Source organism: Opisthorchis viverrini, assembly GCF_000715545.1.
Source record: "Opisthorchis viverrini unplaced genomic scaffold opera_v5_222, whole genome shotgun sequence".
NCBI classification, from domain to species: Eukaryota; Metazoa; Platyhelminthes; class Trematoda; order Opisthorchiida; family Opisthorchiidae; genus Opisthorchis; species Opisthorchis viverrini.
In genome coordinates, this window is record NW_008751879.1 from 257,331 (window position 1) to 279,284 (window position 21,954).

Sequence of the window (21,954 nt, forward strand, 5' to 3'; positions counted from 1 at the left end):
CATTAGTATCTCAAAGCATCTAGAGGGAAGAGTGTGGGGTACATGGACTTGTTGCATCTCTGGACGATGGAGTGACCCGATTGCAAACAGGGTATAGGATTTGGAGAACCTGCAAAAGAGGCGTCACTGAATGCATTTCGTAGGTGTCTGTTTTTTAGACATAAGGCAACATTTTACAGCCTGTCATTACAGATAGTTTGGATTCGCAGAATGCTTTTTCCGAATATTTGCTACAAAGAGGGCAAGTTTGAGCTGGTGGCACAGGCGCATTAGACAAAAAATGCTTTCTTTTTTAATTTTCTGTGTATATTGTTGATGTTATTGACAAGTTCAGTTACGAGCCAATCATTTTATTTAGGAAGTGGTTAAAATCGCCCACGGTGGTGCTAAGATGATCTTGGGCTACCAGTGGTGGTGAGCGACGTGGGGTTACCTAGGCGTGTGTTCAGAGCCGATCGACGCATACTTACCTATGAGGGTAGAGGAGTTGATGGGTGGGGGAAACAATGATAAAATGTAGGGAATGAGACTCAGCATATAATAGGGAAGGTCGTTGGAAGGGTGCGTGACGTAAAACGGAGAATTTTCAACCATGCACTCCTTTACATCGTCGGTTCCGTAAGGTGCAGGACTGAAGTACTTCTTTCAGAAAACGTTGACGAATTTTTAGGGATGGGTAGCGGCAAAAAAGGCAGACAATGTGTGACAAATGTGGGTGGGCATACAACGTTTACTGAGTGGATGGATGATGTGGAGTCACGGATTATCAACATCTTCGAAGACAAAGACGAAAGGGAGGAATACGGTGGTCTATGTTACTTGGTTGTGAGTTAAAGATGTGTTTTGGGGGCAACAGGAGAGCTTAAACCTGGCAGCCTCGGTCAGGTCATCATTATTAAGCCTGTTGTATTGTAGCAAGGGAGGTTGTTTTAGTCGCCTATGTATTCGGATGTTTCAAGCATGATGATGGAAACAGGGACGGGTATCAATACGTCGGTATTAACGATAATTTAGCTGAGGCCTGGACATGTATGACAGGCATGTAAAAGAGCCTCTAGGTAGCCTGAAATAGCGAACAACATTCAAGGTTTAAGTGTTTTTTTGAGAGGTAGAAACACTTTTCAGCTACAACCGGAAAGTTATGGTCTACAAACGAAACGTACGGCAGTGAAGCTCGGTGTTGAGCCTGAAATAGCGAACAACATTCAAGGTTTAAGTGTTTTTTTGAGAGGTAGAAACACTTTTCAGCTACAACCGGAAAGTTATGGTCTACAAACGAAACGTACGGCAGTGAAGCATCGGTGTTGAACACTGATGTCATGCTGTCGGTGATGATGATGATGATGATGATGATGATGATGATGATGATGATGATGATGATGATGATGACAAACGCAAGCTTGGTGTCCAAGAAAGAAGCTCCTAGTTGGTAACAGGGCCACTGTGTTTGAATATGAAATGATTCCAGGAAATGACGAGGTCAACGGAGCTGCTGTTTCTGTTAAGCCACAAGGTGTCGATATCAGAATGCAGAAGTGGAACAAAGTTTCGCTTCACCACCCCAATTGGGCAGATCTGACAAATTACCCGACAACTCGTTAGGTCATCGCTACGGTTATATCCACGTGTACACATTTGAAGAGGCTTGAGCTCGTTTGCCCCCAGGGATCGGGTTTACGTCACTTGATCCTACATCTGCACTGTATAGATTTATCTTCGCCTTCAACTTTATTTTCCGTCACTGGATCCGGACGTACCAACGGAGTGGACATCAACCGTTTATTGTCGACAACGGTAATTATTGAATACTTGGTAAGTTAATTTAACCTGCTTAATAATTTATGATGTTTCAATGGTGTTACCAAAGATACAACACGAGCTATGCTTGATTTTACATGATTTCCTTCATGACCACTTTCGAGCGGCAGTTGTCCACGGAAACCAAGAACTGGGGCAGCTTACCAATACGTTCGTACTGGCGCATTTATTGAGTTGAAACGTACAACTCGCCATCGGTTGTTTTATAATTTTCAGGCATCTGCATTTTGGACGCACACCGCGTCCAGTTATAATTGTGGAGGGCCATTGTTGGCGTTAGATTAGGCTATCATGCAAAACTGAGGTCGCACAGAGACATGGGCGTAACAGCTACGATAGGTAGTCTACGTGAGTACCAACACACGGTTTAGGTGATGAAACGTCGTCCTTTGTCATCGCATCAGGCTATTTTACATAACTGAAGCCTCCTAATCAGTGGTGCGCGTTATTACGGGGCTAGCAGGTAGTAATAATGATAATGATAATAATAGTAATAATGTTTATTCCCAACTTGTGGGTGGCATACCGTCTGGCGTGACCATGTGTTTACAGTCAGAATGGGGCATGACTGGGGGAGTTGCGGGTAGTAGGGATTGCACGAAAGGGGGACAATGTCATAAACAGTGGGAAGTACTCATTTAAGTAATAATAATATGTTTCTTTCGCAACTTGTAGGGAACAGTGGACATGAGGTCCGACTAATTCAATGACTCAGTCGGCTGAAATGAACTAAAACTGGAAAACCATTGCTGACCATGAGTGACCTTGGGCGGTTGGGTAAATGGCCGGAGTCACAACGAGCAAAATTGGTGGTGGAGATGGGATAATTCGAACACGGAAAGTTTAGTCTCAAAAATATGGTGCAATCTGAGAACAAGCAGACTAACTGGTTGCAAAGTTGTAAGGGAGTCAGGTGAAAGGTTTAGGTTGGATGTAGACACGGAGGTGGGTGAATTCGAACGAGTAGTCCAGCAGGCTGGAATAAATGTCATAGTGGCAGTTGGGGTCAATGAAACGAGTAGGTAAGAGAGCTCGGTTGGGAGGAGGAATGGAACAGTTGCGGGTGTGGTGTCAAACTGAGTATGGCATTGCCGTGCCATCATTGGCTTGACATGCTTCAGTTTTTGGACAGCCCCGTGACGGACGCCACATTTGAGATGATTCGGCTGGGGTGTGCAGTTTATTGGGCAGCGGTATTCATGCCGGCCTGGTCGAGGAAACAAGCTGGTACGAAACTGATATGGGAAACAGATATCGACGGCGAGCAACCGCAAAATCACAATGTCCGACGGAAGTCCGTAAGAGTTATAAAAATAGTTCAGTAAAACAAGAAGGTTTCAGTTCAGCTGATCAAGGGGGATTAATACGGGGGTTGGAAACGGGAGCACACCGTTGGCAAGTTGTCTTCTCCATTAATATACACAGAAAATAAAACCTGACGTCTGCTGCAATTAGGGCAATGACATGTGATTACATGGAGTGGGAGATGATAAGTTATTTCTTAGCATGCTAGCGATCAGGGATACGATACTACGCTACAAGGGATCTATTAAAAGCCAATACAAACGCGTGGTATGGTAATCAAATGCATAAGGGCTGGCGGGAGTGGACTCCTAAGCTTACTGGCTAATCTGGTGTTTATTACATGAGTCCGGTAATACCAGGAGTGAAAATATGTGAAAGAGAACTACTCACTAGCCCCTGAAGCACTGTTGTCAGCTCTAATCTATTGATGGTGCATAGCGATGAATACATTCGTTTCTACTAGTCGGAGCGGCGAGTAGATATATTCCCTGTTTGGATTTTTAGTTGCGCATTGGCGCGGAGTAGCCTCTATTCTGACGAAGGCAGATACAGCTATACTCGCCGATGTAGGCCATGGCCATTGCTGAGTATCTTCGGGCTATCCCAAGTGAACTTCTGTTTTTTTGCAGATGATAGGCCAGTTTTTTTCATCTGTGGTTTATGGCATTGCCAGATGCATAATTCAACCGAGGCGAGCCCAACACCAGCAGCAACAAACAGAAGTTACTAGTACTTTTTTTGATTTCCTGAATTTAAAGGCCAGACTCAGAAACAAGCAGTGTTAGGGCTATCGTTTATGGTTTTGATATTGGAAAAGATGGTTTGGCTTTGTTTCTCTACAATATCGCGACGTTTTATGACGCATCCAGCCAATCCAGGCGCGGAAATTTCTACACACAACTTTCGGATTTCTGTATCTGGCTTCAGATCCACTGCGGAAATGGAATACAATTCTGAACTCGGTCTGCAACCGGGTGTAGAAAGGGTGCACACGCTTCCGCACCCGTGTGCAGAAAGTGAGGTCCTCCGTTAATGGGGTAAGCTTAAAAAGGTGGTGTGGAGCTACGTCGTTCCGAATCACCGAAGGCTGGAGAATTTGAATATGTACAGCTGTTGATGTGGCTGAGATGACCGTACGAAACCACGTATGTTCCACGTATAACTGGAGCATGTCCTAAGGGTGCAGGAGCGCATGCCGAACGACTGTCTATCATAATATGTACCGTTTCCCTTGTCTCTTTCGAAATGAAGACTGCCGAGTGCCCTGCGTGTGACATATCACAACATTTCAGAGGAGTCCATGAAGGCTTATGTTCATCTTGCTCCCACTGAAGTCAACCTCTGCTTGTTCTTGTTTGATGTTCCCATGTCTGTTTCTTGATTATTTGCTGTGATTATAAACAGCTTGTGAAGTAACTATTTCATCAATTCTCCAGGAGGTTTTTCGTAAGATGCCCCGCAGTGGCGACCTGTCTATGTCACCTGAAACTGCGGCTAACCAATAACACTGGCACTTTCATTTTGTTTCAAAGTTATTCGACTGGGCGTTCATATGTCAGTCGCTTCAGATTGCATAAAAATATTTTCAGTTGAATAACAATGGTTTAATTCATTAACCTAGGTTGAATATTACAAAATTGGTCGAAGGCGTGACAAGGGGTGACAAGTAATTTGATGGAACACAGCTATGGCCGTTCATTCCATCTCAGTTGACGACCCTGATTCATACACACGTAGTACTCTATTTTGGCCCATTCATCCTTTCAAGGGGATTCAGCTGAGCTCTGTGAGACACCAGGTGATTTAACATCCAGATCAACCAGGGCACTAAATGGCACGGTGGCAATTTTGTCGGACTACACACGATGATACAGTAAACCTCTCCTTCATGTAACCAGTTTGCTTCTCACACAGAATGTGAAATATAAAAATCACCGGAGTAGTCCGCTTCTAAACAAAGCCTCCTGTGCGAAGGAGGCATCCTTTTACTTCTTGGTGACAGTAGAGTGAGAAGTTTAAATTGTGATATGCTTCAGAATACAATGAGTAGAGTACATTTGAAGACATTTTAGCGAGAGAATTACAGAATATGAAAACGATGTGCGTAAAACTATTGACTTCTGCTGTTATTTCTTTTTCGTTGATTCCAGGGGTTTTGGGTAATTTGCGCATATAGGGAATCCATGCTTAATCGCTGATGATGTGTCTCATCCTTTTAATATGATCACCTCAGTAAGTTGCTTCGGCGTCTTCCTACCCCTACGGTTCCGGTAATTGAAAGATGATCGAAGGCTACAGTGTGCAGCATCCAGGTACCGTTAAAAGGGACCCAGAATTTTTAACATTTAGGCGTGCACCAGAAGCATGTTGCATTTCAAATGGGGGCCCAACGTTCTTCTTGAAAAACGTTAATACAGGATTCATTTAATATAAGATCACAATGGCGTCCTCTTATCCATAGTACGTGACCGACCTTTTACTTATTCAACTGAATCGCTAGTTGCAACAACATGAACATGGCTGCATCCGTGTGGCCTTCTGTGGAGCCTGTGCCAAATGTGATCCACGTTGTCTTTGTTTTAAATTCTTTCATGATTGTTCGAGGTTCTGGTTGATTTCGGGCGCTGGCCCTCCTCGTTTTTAGACATCCAAAGTTGATGTTTAGGTGAAATGCTTCTTGCATTCCCAAAAACACGACATCTGGTCTCGACCGATAATTAACGTCTGATCACAGTGTGGTCAGCGGCCTGCGGCATGGCCATCACTGTACCCGCTATTACGAAGAGAGCTATTGATTTCCACGCAGGGGAAAACACTGCTTCACCAATACATGCCTCTCTAACCTCCACTGCACCCTCATCGGTAATACATCGTTTCCGAGCTCAGCTCACATTGATTACCGGGTGACTCAGCATATTCATCTTTAGCCAGTCTAGGCCACCAACAAAACTTCACAATCAATCTTGATACCAATGGATGGATACGGTTTCTCTACAATCTTAGCTACTGAAATCATTCTAAGAGGACAGAGTAGTTTTCTTACTTAAACTGAGAGATTGCAGCCGAGTCCGTGAGATCAGTATTATTGATGGCGTGTGCATCGCCTTTATTACTTCGACATTTGAAAATTCCCATGTTTCCTTCGTTGTAGCGTGGAACGTCAGAATGTCAGTGACGTTCGGCTTTCGAGAGAATGTTGGGGCGACACACGTCGGTTCTGAGATGTGCGGGTTTAGAGGTTGGTATTACTGAATCCACACGGCACACACTCGCACAGGTCGGGTGACACAGAGGAGAAGACCGCAGCGTGGCAACAACAAACGTGTGTTCAACCAAAACCTTAAGTATCACAGGGAAAAAATAAGTCAAGGTAACTCAACTGGCTGCTCCTTTCTCTCCGACTAGTGGTGGCCCGTCAAAGGTACCTGCAATAGGGAGAGAGAGAGAAACAGGCACACATACAATGGGTCATACGATAAACCCGTGTAAGCACGTGCAGGCCAGTTTTCATTGCATTACACTGTCTTTATTTATAATTTCTCCCCCCTTTTTTGTGTTTATTGCGTGTGTATGAACCGCTGCTTTTTAGTCCCTACGACCTCACACATTTGGCCTTGAGGTCATCCAGCACTTTTTGTGGCCAACCTTATGCACGTGTGGCTGTCGCAAAAGGAGGCAATTTTGCCCCTTTGGTTTGTACTTTTGTAGTTCAGGTGGACCATTTGTTGCGGATAAGTGTCCACCATCGAGGGTGGTATATTTTGTTCACTCACATCTTACGCTAATTATACCGTATAAAATCCCTGCTCCGACTCTGCGTGGCCTTCATGGTGGCTCTGACATTACACGTCACTCGAAGATACCGTTCGCCTGTTGCTGCCTTGATTGCCCCGCTTCTAGCATGAAACCTATGGAGATTTTCGTAGGACGATTATGTTAGAGATGTAATGACACTAGCTGACGTTACGGCAGCTCTTCTAGAGCCCATCAGTTTTCTTGAGGAAACCCAAACAAGGAGACACCCGTGTCGGATGTCCAAACTCCGCATTCCGCTTACGAGCGATTGCCCAAGCACCCTTTTGTCTTCTTAGGAAGCGCACTGGTGTTACCTGCCCTTTGTCCGTCGATTTCGACCCAAGCACCCGAGGCCATTATGCTTGCTGTTCCTGACGGAATTTTTGCAGCCACTGAAATTCCATTATCAAGAGAACAAGCTCAAAATAAATCCTTGTTAGAGCAACCGCTATTCATATGACCGTTGACTTGACAGAATCCACCGAACGCCACTTTTTCTGTTTCGTCAAACCCACTAGCTCGATACCGCCGAAAGTACCGGGGGTGCCGTGTTCTCCAGAGGCAACTATGTGAGGCTTGGATTATGTCCACTTCAAATAAGACAGACCCTTTAAACTTCAAATCTCATGAACAGATTAAACTCGCACCCGATCTCATCGCGTCTGAGGCGCACCCTGTAAGCAGCTTATGCTGCTACTTCCGCAGGGTAACGTTACCTGGATCTCGGGACTTACTTTTCGTGATCAAAACGCAAATACGGACCCCAATGAAATCTCCGGCCACAGTTACAGAGTCTGTGGACACCAGGATTCCAGGCAAATACTCATGTAAATTTCATTGTATTTATTGAAACCAGTTCTGTGCTACCCAGTTGGAATTTGAGCAGGGCCCTTCTTTCCCAAAATATTACGCTGTCAACTATCTTCCAGCGCGCCACCTCGCATCAAACCGCCTACAACGACCATTCCAACCGGCCTTATCAGAGAATCCATTAAATCTATGCCGGCAACATTATTTTGTTTCGCTTTTCCCAAACACTCAGTCTGCAAAACTTTTCGTTGTCATGATGTACCGATTGAGCTACGATTCTCCACCAGCTTCGAAAGCCATACCTGTTTCGTCCGATCGTGTATTCCTAAACTATCCGTGTTCTCGTAGCACCGTTATTTCCCCGCCTAATGTGAGTCAATTTTCTCAGTTTCCATGGCGAAACTCACATGCGCACATCTACAGTGATTGTGTCAGTGGTGCGAGCGAAATCAAGAAGCCAACATGTGTTTAAGCACTATGCGACTCCTTTCGCGGATACTTCTCCGTATCTTATACGTACAGACCCCCCATTCATTCGAATATCATCCGAATTGTAAGGTACTGGCTGACTCATAAAGCATGTATCCGAATTCACTGCAACGCTGGCCACAAGGACAAGCGCCAAAAGGGCGTTCAGGGCATCCGAATCAACCGAAGAAATTATAAGGCATGTTTCCGACATGTGATCAAAGTTCTTCAAAGATCCTGTTTTTATGCCTCTAATCAAGACAGATGACAGAACTCATATCTTTTGCCCTGGGTATTAGCGATGGCCAACTAACACAGAAGGCATCCGGAACACCCGAAATTTATAATGCATGGTATCAAAGTGCCATTAACAGCAGCAAACTGCATTCCCTGAACCAATTCTCCACTCAGGCAGGATGTCCCCAAAGCACCCCTGGGGTCCGATTTGCACTTGTGTCTTCTATACCTTTTATTTTCCGTTGATGCGCCTATATTTAAATGCAGGCAGGCATACACTCGATATGTATGGGCACAAGCCTGTGGGCCAAAATATCTTGCCGTTGCCACTGAAAGTCCATCATCAAGAGAACAAGCTCAAAATAAATCCTTGTTAGAGCAACCGCTATTCATATGACCGTTGACTTGACAGAATCCACCGAACGCCACTTTTTCTGTTTCGTCAAACCCACTAGCTCGATACCGCCGAAAGTACCGGGGGTGCCGTGTTCTCCAGAGGCAACTATGTGAGGCTTGGATTATGTCCACTTCAAATAAGACAGACCCTTTAAACTTCAAATCTCATGAACAGATTAAACTCGCACCCGATCTCATCGCGTCTGAGGCGCACCCTGTAAGCAGCTTATGCTGCTACTTCCGCAGGGTAACGTTACCTGGATCTCGGGACTTACTTTTCGTGATCAAAACGCAAATACGGACCCCAATGAAATCTCCGGCCACAGTTACAGAGTCTGTGGACACCAGGATTCCAGGCAAATACTCATGTAAATTTCATTGTATTTATTGAAACCAGTTCTGTGCTACCCAGTTGGAATTTGAGCAGGGCCCTTCTTTCCCAAAATATTACGCTGTCAACTATCTTCCAGCGCGCCACCTCGCATCAAACCGCCTACAACGACCATTCCAACCGGCCTTATCAGAGAATCCATTAAATCTATGCCGGCAACATTATTTTGTTTCGCTTTTCCCAAACACTCAGTCTGCAAAACTTTTCGTTGTCATGATGTACCGATTGAGCTACGATTCTCCACCAGCTTCGAAAGCCATACCTGTTTCGTCCGATCGTGTATTCCTAAACTATCCGTGTTCTCGTAGCACCTTTATTTCCCCGCCTAATGTGAGTCAATTTTCTCAGTTTCCATGGCGAAACTCACATGCGCACATCTACAGTGATTGTGTCAGTGGTGCGAGCGAAATCAAGAAGCCAACATGTGTTTAAGCACTATGCGACTCCTTTCGCGGATACTTCTCCGTATCTTATACGTACAGACCCCCCATTCATTCGAATATCATCCGAATTGTAAGGTACTGGCTGACTCATAAAGCATGTATCCGAATTCACTGCAACGCTGGCCACAAGGACAAGCGCCAAAAGGGCGTTCAGGGCATCCGAATCAACCGAAGAAATTATAAGGCATGTTTCCGACATGTGATCAAAGTTCTTCAAAGATCCTGTTTTTATGCCTCTAATCAAGACAGATGACAGAACTCATATCTTTTGCCCTGGGTATTAGCGATGGCCAACTAACACAGAAGGCATCCGGAACACCCGAAATTTATAATGCATGGTATCAAAGTGCCATTAACAGCAGCAAACTGCATTCCCTGAACCAATTCTCCACTCAGGCAGGATGTCCCCAAAGCACCCCTGGGGTCCGATTTGCACTTGGGTCTTCTATACCTTTTATTTTCCGTTGATGCGCCTATATTTAAATGCAGGCAGGCATACACTCGATATGTATGGGCACAAGCCTGTGGGCCAAAATATCTTGCCGTTTTCCAGTGTAAACGCATGAAGATTTTTAGTGCAGTAGTAATGCTGCCTCTCATCTCACATGATATAATAAGTTCCCTTGCATATAGTTTCCTCACACGGGTTGCATCCCCTCTGACTTCTCAGATACATTCGATATGATCCCACTTTCAATAATTTTGGATTGATGTGCAGGTGTAGGTATATCCGGAGCTTTCAATAGTCTAACATCAGTCCCACATTCTTTGTCATTAATGAGTCCTCGGTCGTTCAGTCACGTGACGGATGACGTGAAACTATAGCCTAGCGATCAGCATTCCACCTTCAGATTGCGATTGAAGCCTGTTGCCGTTTGTCCCAGATCAGCCATTTTATACCCAACCCCAGATATCTGTAGAGCAATCATCTTTGATCAACAGCAGGCCACCAGATCCAGGATCATATATAACCTTGTTCCTTGCTCATTTCGAATTAAAAAACTATTTGAATATCTCGTTTCTTTCATCTTGATTTTCTTGCAATAGATGGGCCTAATTTTTATATCTTCTGGTAATTCGTCATCCGCTACCTCCTGAAGCACTCTAATTTCGTCCAGACTCCTTTTCTCATACCCGATGAGGATATCTTGAATGGTGCCCTCACTTGACAGCTTAATGAACCCAAGCAGGTTGCCCCGCCTAAACTTACCTCCTCTGACCTATCGTTGCTTGCGTGTGTGTTTCATCGGCGCCTACCGGCCCTTCCAAAACCAAACTCAAGGAAACTTCCTCACGCCACATCACTCCTGAAAGGCGTGTTCACCGGAGGAAACTGCGCCTTCAGTAGTTTATGTCAAGATCGAAAGGAACTTCGGCATTTTTATTGGCTTCATTTTAGAGGGGAGTTCCCGACTCCCTGTGACCGCATGCAGTGTGGCAAACCTTTCACTTCCACTGACAATATGAATCCGAGTCCAGACGTGACACCTCACGATCCCAGTCTACGAGCCAAATGCCTCCTATTTACATACATACTTATTGTGCTTACAATGATCGTGCGTTTTTCTGAAGGAGTTTCTAATGCAGTTTCTAATGAACTTTGCCCTGAAAAACCGCGCGCGTTACGAACATGATGGCTGATTTAAACATCCCGTGGATTTTTCCCACAAGTTGATTCACTCATTGATTTCAAACTTTTACGGGGGTCGAAACCTTCTTATCGTACCAACGTCGGATGGTTCAGCATGGGTTCGCTTGATTAAAATCCCTAGTTGTTCTATTATCTATCCACGTAAACGAAGTGGCAACTCAGTGAACGAAAATTTCACACCACGCGGAAAGTTTAAAGTTCCGGAAAATGGATAGATACAAAGACGAAGGGGAAACTGTATGATGTCGCCACACCTGGGAGTATTCAAATGAATCAGACTACCAGTGAACAGTGCCGTTTCAGCACCCCCAAGTTGGCTAGGGTGAAACCATGAAGTATTGCCCGGGGACATTGTCCGCTGTTGAAGAGTATGTGTTCAGGGGTCTGGAAACATAGTTGTGAGGTGACTCTAGGACTATGGCTGACGCTGCACCAGCACTCAATGTGGCATTCATTCTCGTATCAGACGAATGGTTCTGTGCCGGGGTCAGGTCGTACGTATATGTAACCACTGGTAGAATACGAAACCCTCGTGTGCCATCCGATTATCGAAGGCGAATGTTGACTAAAAAGAACTCAAAGAACGATTACGCGGATGGTTCCACAGTTAGCTGGGTGGTCATGCATTGACTGACGCCTCCCCTGGGCATGTGTATGCTAGAATTCCTGTTGATTCTTCAAGAGCACGTCGCAGAAGGAGGCACCAGCGTAACCCGGAGGAAAGTAGTTCGCATAAAGTCCCAGTAGTTTTCCACTGCCCGAGAAAATCAGTGACAGTGGTTGGCGTTCATTGCAACTTTTTAACCACCGTGAATTGTTTCCCAGCAGTAATGCGGACTAGGTGCCGTTGTGCTACCTGGCGTCCCATGGACCGTTGAGCAATCATACAGCCGAATGGAAAACATCGCCATCAACAACACAATGTGAGGATCAGTTCTGAAGTAGCGGTTATTCTTGGATGCATCCTTTTATCCAGTTTCTACTCTGTTGTAGTCTTCCATCATTTTCACCCGTAATCTAAGGGACGAGTTCATCATCTGAGATTCGTACCTTGGAGGAGCTCATCAAATTCTGCCCGAAAATGGTCTGCGAGTGGCTTCTGGTAAGAATTGAGTACAGCCGTCCAGGAAGCAGGAAATTCTGCCCGTGGTGTTCTCGAGCGTGTACACGGAACTCACTGAACTGAAGGGAGTCTGTGTCGTTTCCTGATGTGGGAGCTATATTCCAAGGCATACTTCTGCTGGATGGCCTGCCCCAAACAGGACAGTAATGTGTACAGAGGTGCAGTGAACCATAGGTCAAGGAACGAAATCGGCCAATTTGGAAGAGAGGGGTCAACCTTGACCAACTCCACTAATTGTCGGCAAGCTCCCCGACAGTTCATTGAACGATCTGATCGGACTGGAGGGATAATATTGAACTCAAACAATGCTTCAGAACTTTGAGAACACGCTCTTCTAATCATTGTAAATAATACTCATTTGTAACACTATTTAGTTGCACAGCTGCCATACCACTTGGCGTTGTGCAAAGGTGTGATCACTGTACCCCATTCCAGGTTGAAATCGGGCTCGATGCTTTCGGACTTGCGCCTCACACACCGAGGGCGGGTGTCGTGATATAAGATAAGTCAGCAGTTATGTTACGGTACGTGTGAGATTTGTGTGCCTACAATTGGAGGAGTCGGTTCGGTTACCGTTTCATACATATTTTCGTCCCCAGGTGCGAACAACCTAGCCAAAGGTTCCGCTCATTGTCGAGAGACACTCATTTAGATCAGCGGACCGATGGCACTTAAAAGTGCTTAAAAATGCTTCATTACCTGAGGGAGTCTAAACTCGCATACTGTGGCTCAAAATAAGCTTATTGAATGAACGACCTAGCTACAGGAACATAGGGCCAAGTAAATAGTTGAGAAAGTTCGACTGAGTGATGTAGCTTTTTGTCTTTTTTAATAATATGGTTCTAATATTTTATTTCGTGGGTGCTACTGAGATCCTATTCTGTGGATGGGCTGGAACAGCTTCGGGCGTTGCCAGCCGCACTGGTCTCTTCCATCTCCCAGACATTCTGGTTTCACCACACCTCTATCCACACACAAGCTACGCTTGAGCTGTCGTCTAACCGACCTAGCTGAAATTTATTCTTAGTCCGAGGGTATATGACGCTTCGCATCACTGAGTGATACCGATCGTTATGGAGTCCACTATCTCCCGTGCATGCGTTCGGAGACAGCATAAACAGAGTTCTCGGAGTCACTTACAACCGTGGTTATCTCTTCCCAATTACGTTCAATGTCGTAGTAGGCCGGTGTTGGGCTTTGGTATGTTCCCCTAACTTATGTCTCACAAAGTCTCTTTACCGCCAAATTGGGAGTTTGTTTCTGCTAGACAACAGGATTGTCAGTTTGTAATGAGTCGTCTTTCAGTGACTGTTATAGTTCATTGTTGCGTAACTGAACACGGTAAACAATGATCGTTAAACATTTCAACCAGTGCGAGTTTTTACCGAAGTGAAGAGTTAGGCGGCACAGACTCGGCTGCTTACAGGTATCTAGTTGAGCAGTGAAGCCCCAGGTCTATACCAACATCCGCGCAACGGGTTGCAGTAGTTACATGATCATCCGGAGTTCGTAATGTGTAGCGACTAAATAGCAGGGGCGTGAGCGATGTTGCAGCCCGTAAGTAGCTCAAGTGCGCCGATAGGTTGTTGGTCTGTTTGTCGGGCATGATAGTTTGACTGCAACTTAACCGCCGAGCTCGGCGGACGGATCAGAAAGGGTGGCGTAAGCCCGACAACAGGTATCTCTTGCTGGAACCTTGCTTCAAGTCCCTGTTGGGGTGTTATGCTTCCGAAACACGTCACTTCGGTCATGCACCTTAAGCCGCCTAGGACGAACTCAAATGTCTCACATTTCACTATTTGACCATCTGATAATCCTGACGCAATGGCCTATGGTATCTAGGGTGTGAGAATCGCACTCAACACCAAGGCTAAAAATGCTTTGCTGGGCTGGATCTCATAAACACTCGTGTTTGCGCTGTATGGTTGTCTGACTTAATTAAAACCGATTCAGGTCGATGCGGTAAATAGTGCTTATTTGTCATCTTAGTGTACACCAAACGCAGTGGAGTTTCAAGACTGAGGTCTGTGGTTCGAATCCGACCTCCGCCACTCGACTTCCCCTGTCTAGGCTTGGGCAACCTGACAGTATTCCAGCCCTCGTGCTTCCTTCGGGTGGCATGGCAGCTAGGCACCGGAAGGTTGCTACAGCTGAACGCTTTCTTTCTTTCCTGATTTGGGTATGTCCGAACACACCCAAGTTTCTGTAAATGCCGGAAGATCGGGACCCATCATCATCATTGACAGCATGACATCAGTGTTCAACACTGATGCTTCGTCGCCGTAAAAGCGTGTTTTATTCGAAGGCCATATTGTGAAGAAATGAATAAGTTGGATAGAGAAGGCACATTGTGCTACCTTGCTACAATCATTCCGAGATGTATATCCCTTCAGATACTCACTCAGACAATCTGGATAGTCACTGACAAGACGAACGCCATTGAGTTCGATTAGCAGTCTCTTTCATACCCCCCTGTCAGGTCTAGGGTTGGCTACCCCTCTGCTTCTGTCACTCTGGATTGGGCACGAAAAACAGCACTCTCCTCGGCAAGCGACGGTTTGTTGTACGCAATAGATAGCCCGACCAACGCAGCTTCTGGTGATGAATACATTCTTCCATAGAAGTTCCTGTTGTACAACCGAAAATTCACCTTCTAAATGCGTCTATACGGATTCGCCAACACCAACCTGCACTAGCTACGGTCCTGAGGAAACGATTGTCGAACACCTGAAGACGTCTCAGTTCCGCTGCTCAAATAGGCCAATTCTGACAGCCATAGAACAAAACAGCCCGCACCGTAGCTTGATTCACACGTCTCTTGAGACTCAGGAGTATACTAATCTGATGCCATGGTTGTCTCCAATTATCAAAGTCGACCCGAGCCTTGAAGATTCGTGCATAGACCTCATCTGTCACACCACGACCAAAACTAATACAACTTCCAAGGCTCTACACCTTCAAATGCCTCTCTCTGGATTGTAAGTGACTGCATTTCCACGAGCATGACCTTACACTTTGCGGGTGCAAAGTGCATACCAATTGACGGGATGACTTTGGTCAGTTCATCCAAGAACACCTGTAACTTCTCTTCGAAGACGTGAACGATATCATCTGCATATTCCAAGTTTTTCGTCAAGAGCTATTCGAACACCGGGACTTTGAAAACCTTCCAGTATTCATCTCATCTATCACGAAATTAAATAAGAATCGAGAGGACGGGAACCCCTGACGAATACCGCTTTGTGTACGGAAGCTTCTGGGATGCTCTCTGTATGCTCTCACACGTTTAAATGTCTGATAATACAAGAAACGTATGCTCACAAACTTCCGGGGCGTCTTGTGATGGGGGAGCGTTTCAAGGAGAACAGACCGGCCACCCAAGTCGAATGCGTAAGGGAAATCTAGGAAAACTAGAAGTGTGGATCAGTTGTACGTATGACATTGCGCTAGCACCTGACGGATTGCGAAGATCTGGTCAACATAACCCTTAACAGACAAGAATATCGCTTCTCCCGAGTCAGTGTCTCACGAGCCACCAAAAGGCTACAAAGCACAAGCGACGCCAGCAGTCTCGTTACCGGGGTTAAGCTAGTCCTTCTATGGCTATTACATTCCCCACGAGCCTCTTTTTAAAAATGGACACGCTTGAGAGCACACACGCAGTCACAAATCTCCGATGCTGTAGGGGGTTGCACGTTGCCCATCCAGAGTTCTACGTCAGCTGTGGGTTCCAGATGGGTGGCAGCTGGTAGCAACGACAATCGATGTTCGAAGTATTCGGTCCAGCTGTCGAGGCGTTCTTTATTCAAGATAGTCACTCCCTTCTAATCCTTGATGGCTTCGCTCCCAAGTGGGTTCCGTGGACCGGCTGCACGGGTCGAGCGAAATAATATTCGGCATTACCGGCTCTCTGCGCCTCTTCTATTTTCTTAGCTTTCTGTGCTCACCAGAATTCACGGTCGGTTTGCACGCTCACGTTCACTTGACATCTAATAATTCCCCGCGTCCATTTATGTTCGAGACCGGTTGGGACATTCATCTTAGATTTAAGCAGTAAAAATAAACGTTCGGCTGTAGCACCCTTCCGGTGCCTAGCTGCCATGCCACCCGAAGGTAGCGCGAGAGCTGGGATACTGCCAGGTCGCCCAGGCCTAGACAGAGGAAGTCGAAGGGCAGAGGTCGGGTTCCAACCACGGACCTGCCGGTCAGTAGGTTTGCGCTCTAACCACTTGGGTAATCTCGGTGCCACTGTTCGGCCTGATATATAGTGCTTCAATAAGCCTGGTAGTGCCGTTCCACAAGCAAAACTCCGAGCACTGTGCAAAGTGGTGGCGATTTCATCCCAGTATGAATTCCCATCTTATGGTGGAACGTGTGGAAGAGACTTTCGAACACGATTCCGGTAAGTTCGTCTATTATCTAGATCTGCCAGTCTTTCAGTTGCCAGGCGATTTTTCCTCAGCTTACGTGGCTCTGGAAAACGAAGGGAAAAGCGACTCTAGATGAGTGCATGGTCAGAATCCACAAGTGTATTCCAAAACGACCGGCAGTCAGTTATTGATCCGCACTGTTGGTAACTAATGGCGAGGTGATCGATTAAAGCCCATGGGCGACACGCCGTTGGAAGACACCATGTTTTCAGGCAGCTTCGGCTATTTCGGAAGCTAGTATCGCATACAAATAGCCTCCCGTCAGCACACAAAGGAAGCAATCGTTCACCATTGTCCGTACGTGCATGCCGACCACTTAACTGAGTCTCAGATGCGCTTAACCTTGCTACTTGTGCATTTGGATATCCGGAAACCCCTATGATATCTGATTTCTTTAGCTCGCCTCAACAGAGCTTTCAGGGCGTCATAGAACTTGTCTTTTATGGAGTCAGAGATACCATCATTTGGGGAGTTAGCAGACACAATAAAAAGACATTTATCAACTTTCCGCTTGTGGGACTCCTTCACAAACGTCGCCAGACAAACCACACACAGGCGGCTATCAACGAGTATCCAGTCAAACAAGGATACTTCCACCCGGTGATTCAGGACATCCCTTCGAAACAGCCTGTGGATCACCAGAGGTGCACAGCGGGAAGCGATGGAGACCGATGGGGCGGTTAGCTCAATCACTGTGCTTGCACCTTGAATTCTTGTTTCTGAGACACAGCAGCTTGTTGTTCTGCTTGCTTCAGATTGCGGACATTGAGAGCGGCTAGACAGACTGGGTATCGAGGCTTGAAACATAGTGATACCTGAGGATATCGGTGCCATGTGACCAGCGGTTGTTGCATGCAAAACCGATGCAAGACGAACGGAGTCATCAGTCCTAAGTGCTGGGCCTACAACAGGAGATTTATTGATGGAATGGGGAGAGGGGGAAGAAAAAATGTGTAAGAGAAAGAAGGAAGGCGTCACAAGCAACCTGTTCCCGCTTACCCGCTACTATGTATGTAGCGAGTAAGGCGACCCGGCTGATAGCATCACGGGACGGCCGATGTGGAATGAGTTCGTTTGTGTTTGTGCAGCCCATAGTTGTAGGTGGGTTGGGATACTGTCAGGGTGTCCACACCTAGACAGGAGGACGATTATGGTCCTCAACCAAAGCCTTTGGTTTGAAAGTCTGACAGCGAAGCTGCGGTGTTTGACTGGAAATGCAAGTACGTTACCATTTTTACGGAACACGTGGCACATGTTCCAACCCCCAACATGGAGGACCAGGAGACTGTTCCTCAGAACCCTTTCCATTCACTATCCTTGTAAGAGAAACAAGATGTTGAATGGGAATCCTAAGATGCGGTACAATGGGTTACTGGTTGCGCAAACCGTTGCATCACAATAAGTTCCCGTCTCGCTACTTTTCAGGGTGTTTGCACCCAAGGTTGTTACTTTATCGTGGTGACCGGTCTTCGTTGCCGCAATAATCCTACGGGATGTAGTAACAATCACTTACCGTGAAGGGACTTCGACACAATATTTTCCTTCACTTTGGAGTACACCTTTTGACTCCTGTCATTGCATCGTGCGAGCACATGTATCTATTGGCTTCCCTTCTCGAACAAGTCGACTGATGCAATCCAATTCAATTTACTACAGAGCATCTCAAAGCTCTACGACAAGCAGCTCAACAATATTGAATTGAGTTGGTGAGGTTCCCAGAACTTGATGGGGCTGCGATTCTTCAGGTAGTTTCAGAGTTATAGTATCGTCGACCTATGTACTCTGGTATTCAGAACGGCGCGGGGAGAAATTCTTCTGTGAAATGTCGAATTGGGTAGTATCCAGCCATGAAGCATCTTTTTGAACTGGCGGCTAGGGACAACGTAGGAGAGCATAGACTCAAGCAGGAGATGACCCGAGCTGATAGAAGCCAACTTCCTGGTCCTCTGAAATGACCAAGACCTAACAATCGACCACGACTAACAACTTCGATGGTTCATCTGTCTCGGTAATCCCGCTAGATGATGAATAAACTGATATGAGTATGAACCTGAAATTCAGTGACCACTCAATAAGATCGACAGGTATATACATGATTGGGACATATACCCGGATTAGGGAGTGTCCATCACCTTTGGTAGTTCCCTGTGTAACAAGTCGCAAAGGAAGCGAACCTGAATGTGTTATGTTGTAAACAAAACCCAACTGGAGTTTTACTGAACTAGCTCTAAATCCTGAGCCTGATCAGACTTTTTCATGTTTCAAAGCGGGTGCCAGTCAGGTGGTCGCTCGGCATTTACGCGTGACAGTCAGAGAACCTGTCACCCCAATTTGGTCCCTGGGTAGAGGCCCGACTAACACAATCTCCTGATCTTCCAGGCTTGGGATTTGAACACGTATAATGACTTTCTTCTTAAAAATATGACATTATGACGGTCTTATGTCAACTACCGCTGCATGCTGGCTTGCTCTTTCCGTCAAACACCTTAATCGTCCTCCTGTCTAGGTTTTGGTGCCATGGTCGCGTCACGTCCCACATACAATCATGAGTTACTTTGTGCCACAAGTAAGACAACTGGGGCGAGATGGCCCAAGAAGTTAGAGCGCGAATTTACTGGCCGCAAGGTCCGTGGTTGGAACCTGAACTCTGCCTCTAGATTTCCCCTGCCTAGGCTTGGGCAACCTGACAGTATCTCAGCCCTCGTGCTTCCTTTGGATAGCGTGACAGCTAGACACCGGAAGGGTGTTACAACTGAACGTTTTTTTATTTTTGCATAAAGCACGGCGGGTATGCCAAAGTAGCTACTGCGGACGCCTCCATCCCCTTTTTATATATTCGTCCTTCCCTCCTTATCCCGTAGCCAACGCCATCTCCATGGGTCTATTGTTGAGAATTGGCGGATCCATTTACCACCTGTCACCGTTAGCTAAAATATATACGGTTGGCTCGACCGTCACGACCACATACGCATCGAAATTGTCCTTCAAACCCCGACATTAAGTTCATCTTACAGCCTTCATCGTTGGCACTCTGAAATAAACTGGATATCAGACTATTCTTGCTTGTACTCTGGTTTTGTTTTCTAACGACATGTGCTTCCTATCCGAAATGGGGGTTTGAGACTCAAGTACGGTTGTTGGACTTTTTCTTCTCCCTTGCGGTTGCGAACCGGGTGACTCAGAAGTCGCTGTGGCTGATTCCGCCGGAGCTGGCGTTGTTCTAGGCTACCGAGCTGCAAGGCTTCTGTTTGAATGGTAACCCGTTGATAATTATACCTGTGAGATATATCTGTGAGATAGTTCCGAAAATACCCTGGTAATCGCTGCTTGTTCATTGTAGCTGCGTACTTTCCATCAGACTATAGCTCCCATACACTCATATATTGTCATTACGACGCTTTAAGTGCCTGCCAGGCTAATAGCTCAGGTATTTTTGTGGTTGCTGGAGAAATGAATACGCGTGTTGGTAGACTGTGTGTTGCTGAGGCTCAGTTGAGTGGTAGTCTTCAATTGGAATCGAGACTCAAGGACAATGACAAACGCTTGCTGCAGTTATCTACCGACAACAGACTTGCTGTGCCATGCTAGCTTCCGTATCAACGGAAGCCGCTTGGTCACATACTTGGTCCCACATGCGAGCCAACCGCCAATACAAACCACATCACCATTAGCTATAAGCGGGCTCCATTACCGATTTTGCTCCTTCTGTAACACGCATATGGATTCGGACAATGTGCTTGTTCTTTGCTGCTTCTGGTTGCGGTTTTCACGGGCGGGCAAGATTCACACACCTGGCCTGGCTATTGAGAAGCTCTTGGACCCTGATGTGACCTACCGAAACCACCTACTATAGTCATTTTCGAGCAAGGCATCTGATGTTGTTTCTTACTGGAAGGTACCGTTTGCAACCCTGTGAGATAATTGGCTATCCTCTTAGGGAACGGCGCAACCGACGGGATATAGGCACTTGATCTCGAGTAAAATTAAATTTGCTCGTAGTTTGAACGTCTATCCTTCCTGGTCGAGTTTGACGAACTGTCGAACTTCACGTGAAAGAGGACATCTGCGTGATTTGAGAGGCTTGACAGATCCAGAAAACAGAAGAGATGGAGGAGCTGGGAAACTCCGGTAATGTGCGTAAACTGTTTCAGCTGATGAGCGCAACAGGCCCAAAGAAACCTCTGGCAAGTGAAACGATAATCAATGATAACTGCTTCCTTATTTTTAAAAATAAGAGTGCTTGAGTTGTTGAGACGAACACTTTCACGAGCAATTCAACTGACTACATGCGGTTACTAAGTTGGATTTTTAACCAGCAACGCGTTCTTGGACAGTGAACTCGGAACCACCGACGGTGTCGGTATGAAGTGAATGACTTTTGTTCCTCACGCATTACCGAGCTGGTCGTCTTGGCGAACTCCCATCCACCCCGTCCCACGATGGAGATGAAATCCGTCCCCACCTGAGGGAGATACCGTCCCAGTTCAATGAGGGTGAGCCGATAGTGGTGCCCAGTTTCAAGAGGGTGTTCGCAGTGAGTGTGACAGTCACAATCACGCTTGACTCCTGTTGTAACCAGACTTTGCGTCACATGTTTTATGTCGTGAAGACGGGACCCGAGAACCGTAATCAGGGTTCCGGCCGGGAAGTGGGTGTTTGGTCCACACCTTCATACTTCGTCGTGTTGGCATGCGTCTAGGAACCCTACAATAGTACGTTGGATACTGTCGATGGGTTCATTCTTTCCACGTTTTCACGACACCGTCTCAGAAGTTCTTTAGTGTCGTGTGCTGTTTTCATTCTGATACTTGTGTTCGTGTGGGAGTGTACGAGTAGCCTACCAACAGCTCTCCTACAATTAGTGGGTGTTTGCCCCTTCCGTAATTGCTAAATATTGTCATGGGGGGCGCAATTGGACGAATACTGAAAGACTCCAAAACGCCAGTGTTTATGTCACTGCTTGCGATAACTATGTAGACTTGAAGTGGTTGACATTCTTCTCATTTTCTGGAAAAGAGCTGGGAGCGCAAGCAATGCTAGGAAGACCAACCAAGGTCCTTCCTCCTTCGGCATGTGCCTCACGCCTA

The 21,954-nt window shown here is 46.2% G+C and overlaps 1 protein-coding gene across 1 annotated transcript; it reads right to left on the minus strand.

Moving 5' to 3' along the window:
- Window positions 1-8,203: 8,203 nt before the first annotated feature.
- On the minus strand, window positions 8,204-8,410 carry T265_08505 (hypothetical protein; the record flags this gene model as incomplete). Its single annotated transcript, XM_009174326.1, has 1 exon — window positions 8,204-8,410. The coding sequence occupies one exon, from the start codon at window positions 8,408-8,410 to the stop codon at window positions 8,204-8,206; it is 207 nt and encodes a 68-aa protein (XP_009172590.1).
- Window positions 8,411-21,954: the final 13,544 nt, after the last annotated feature.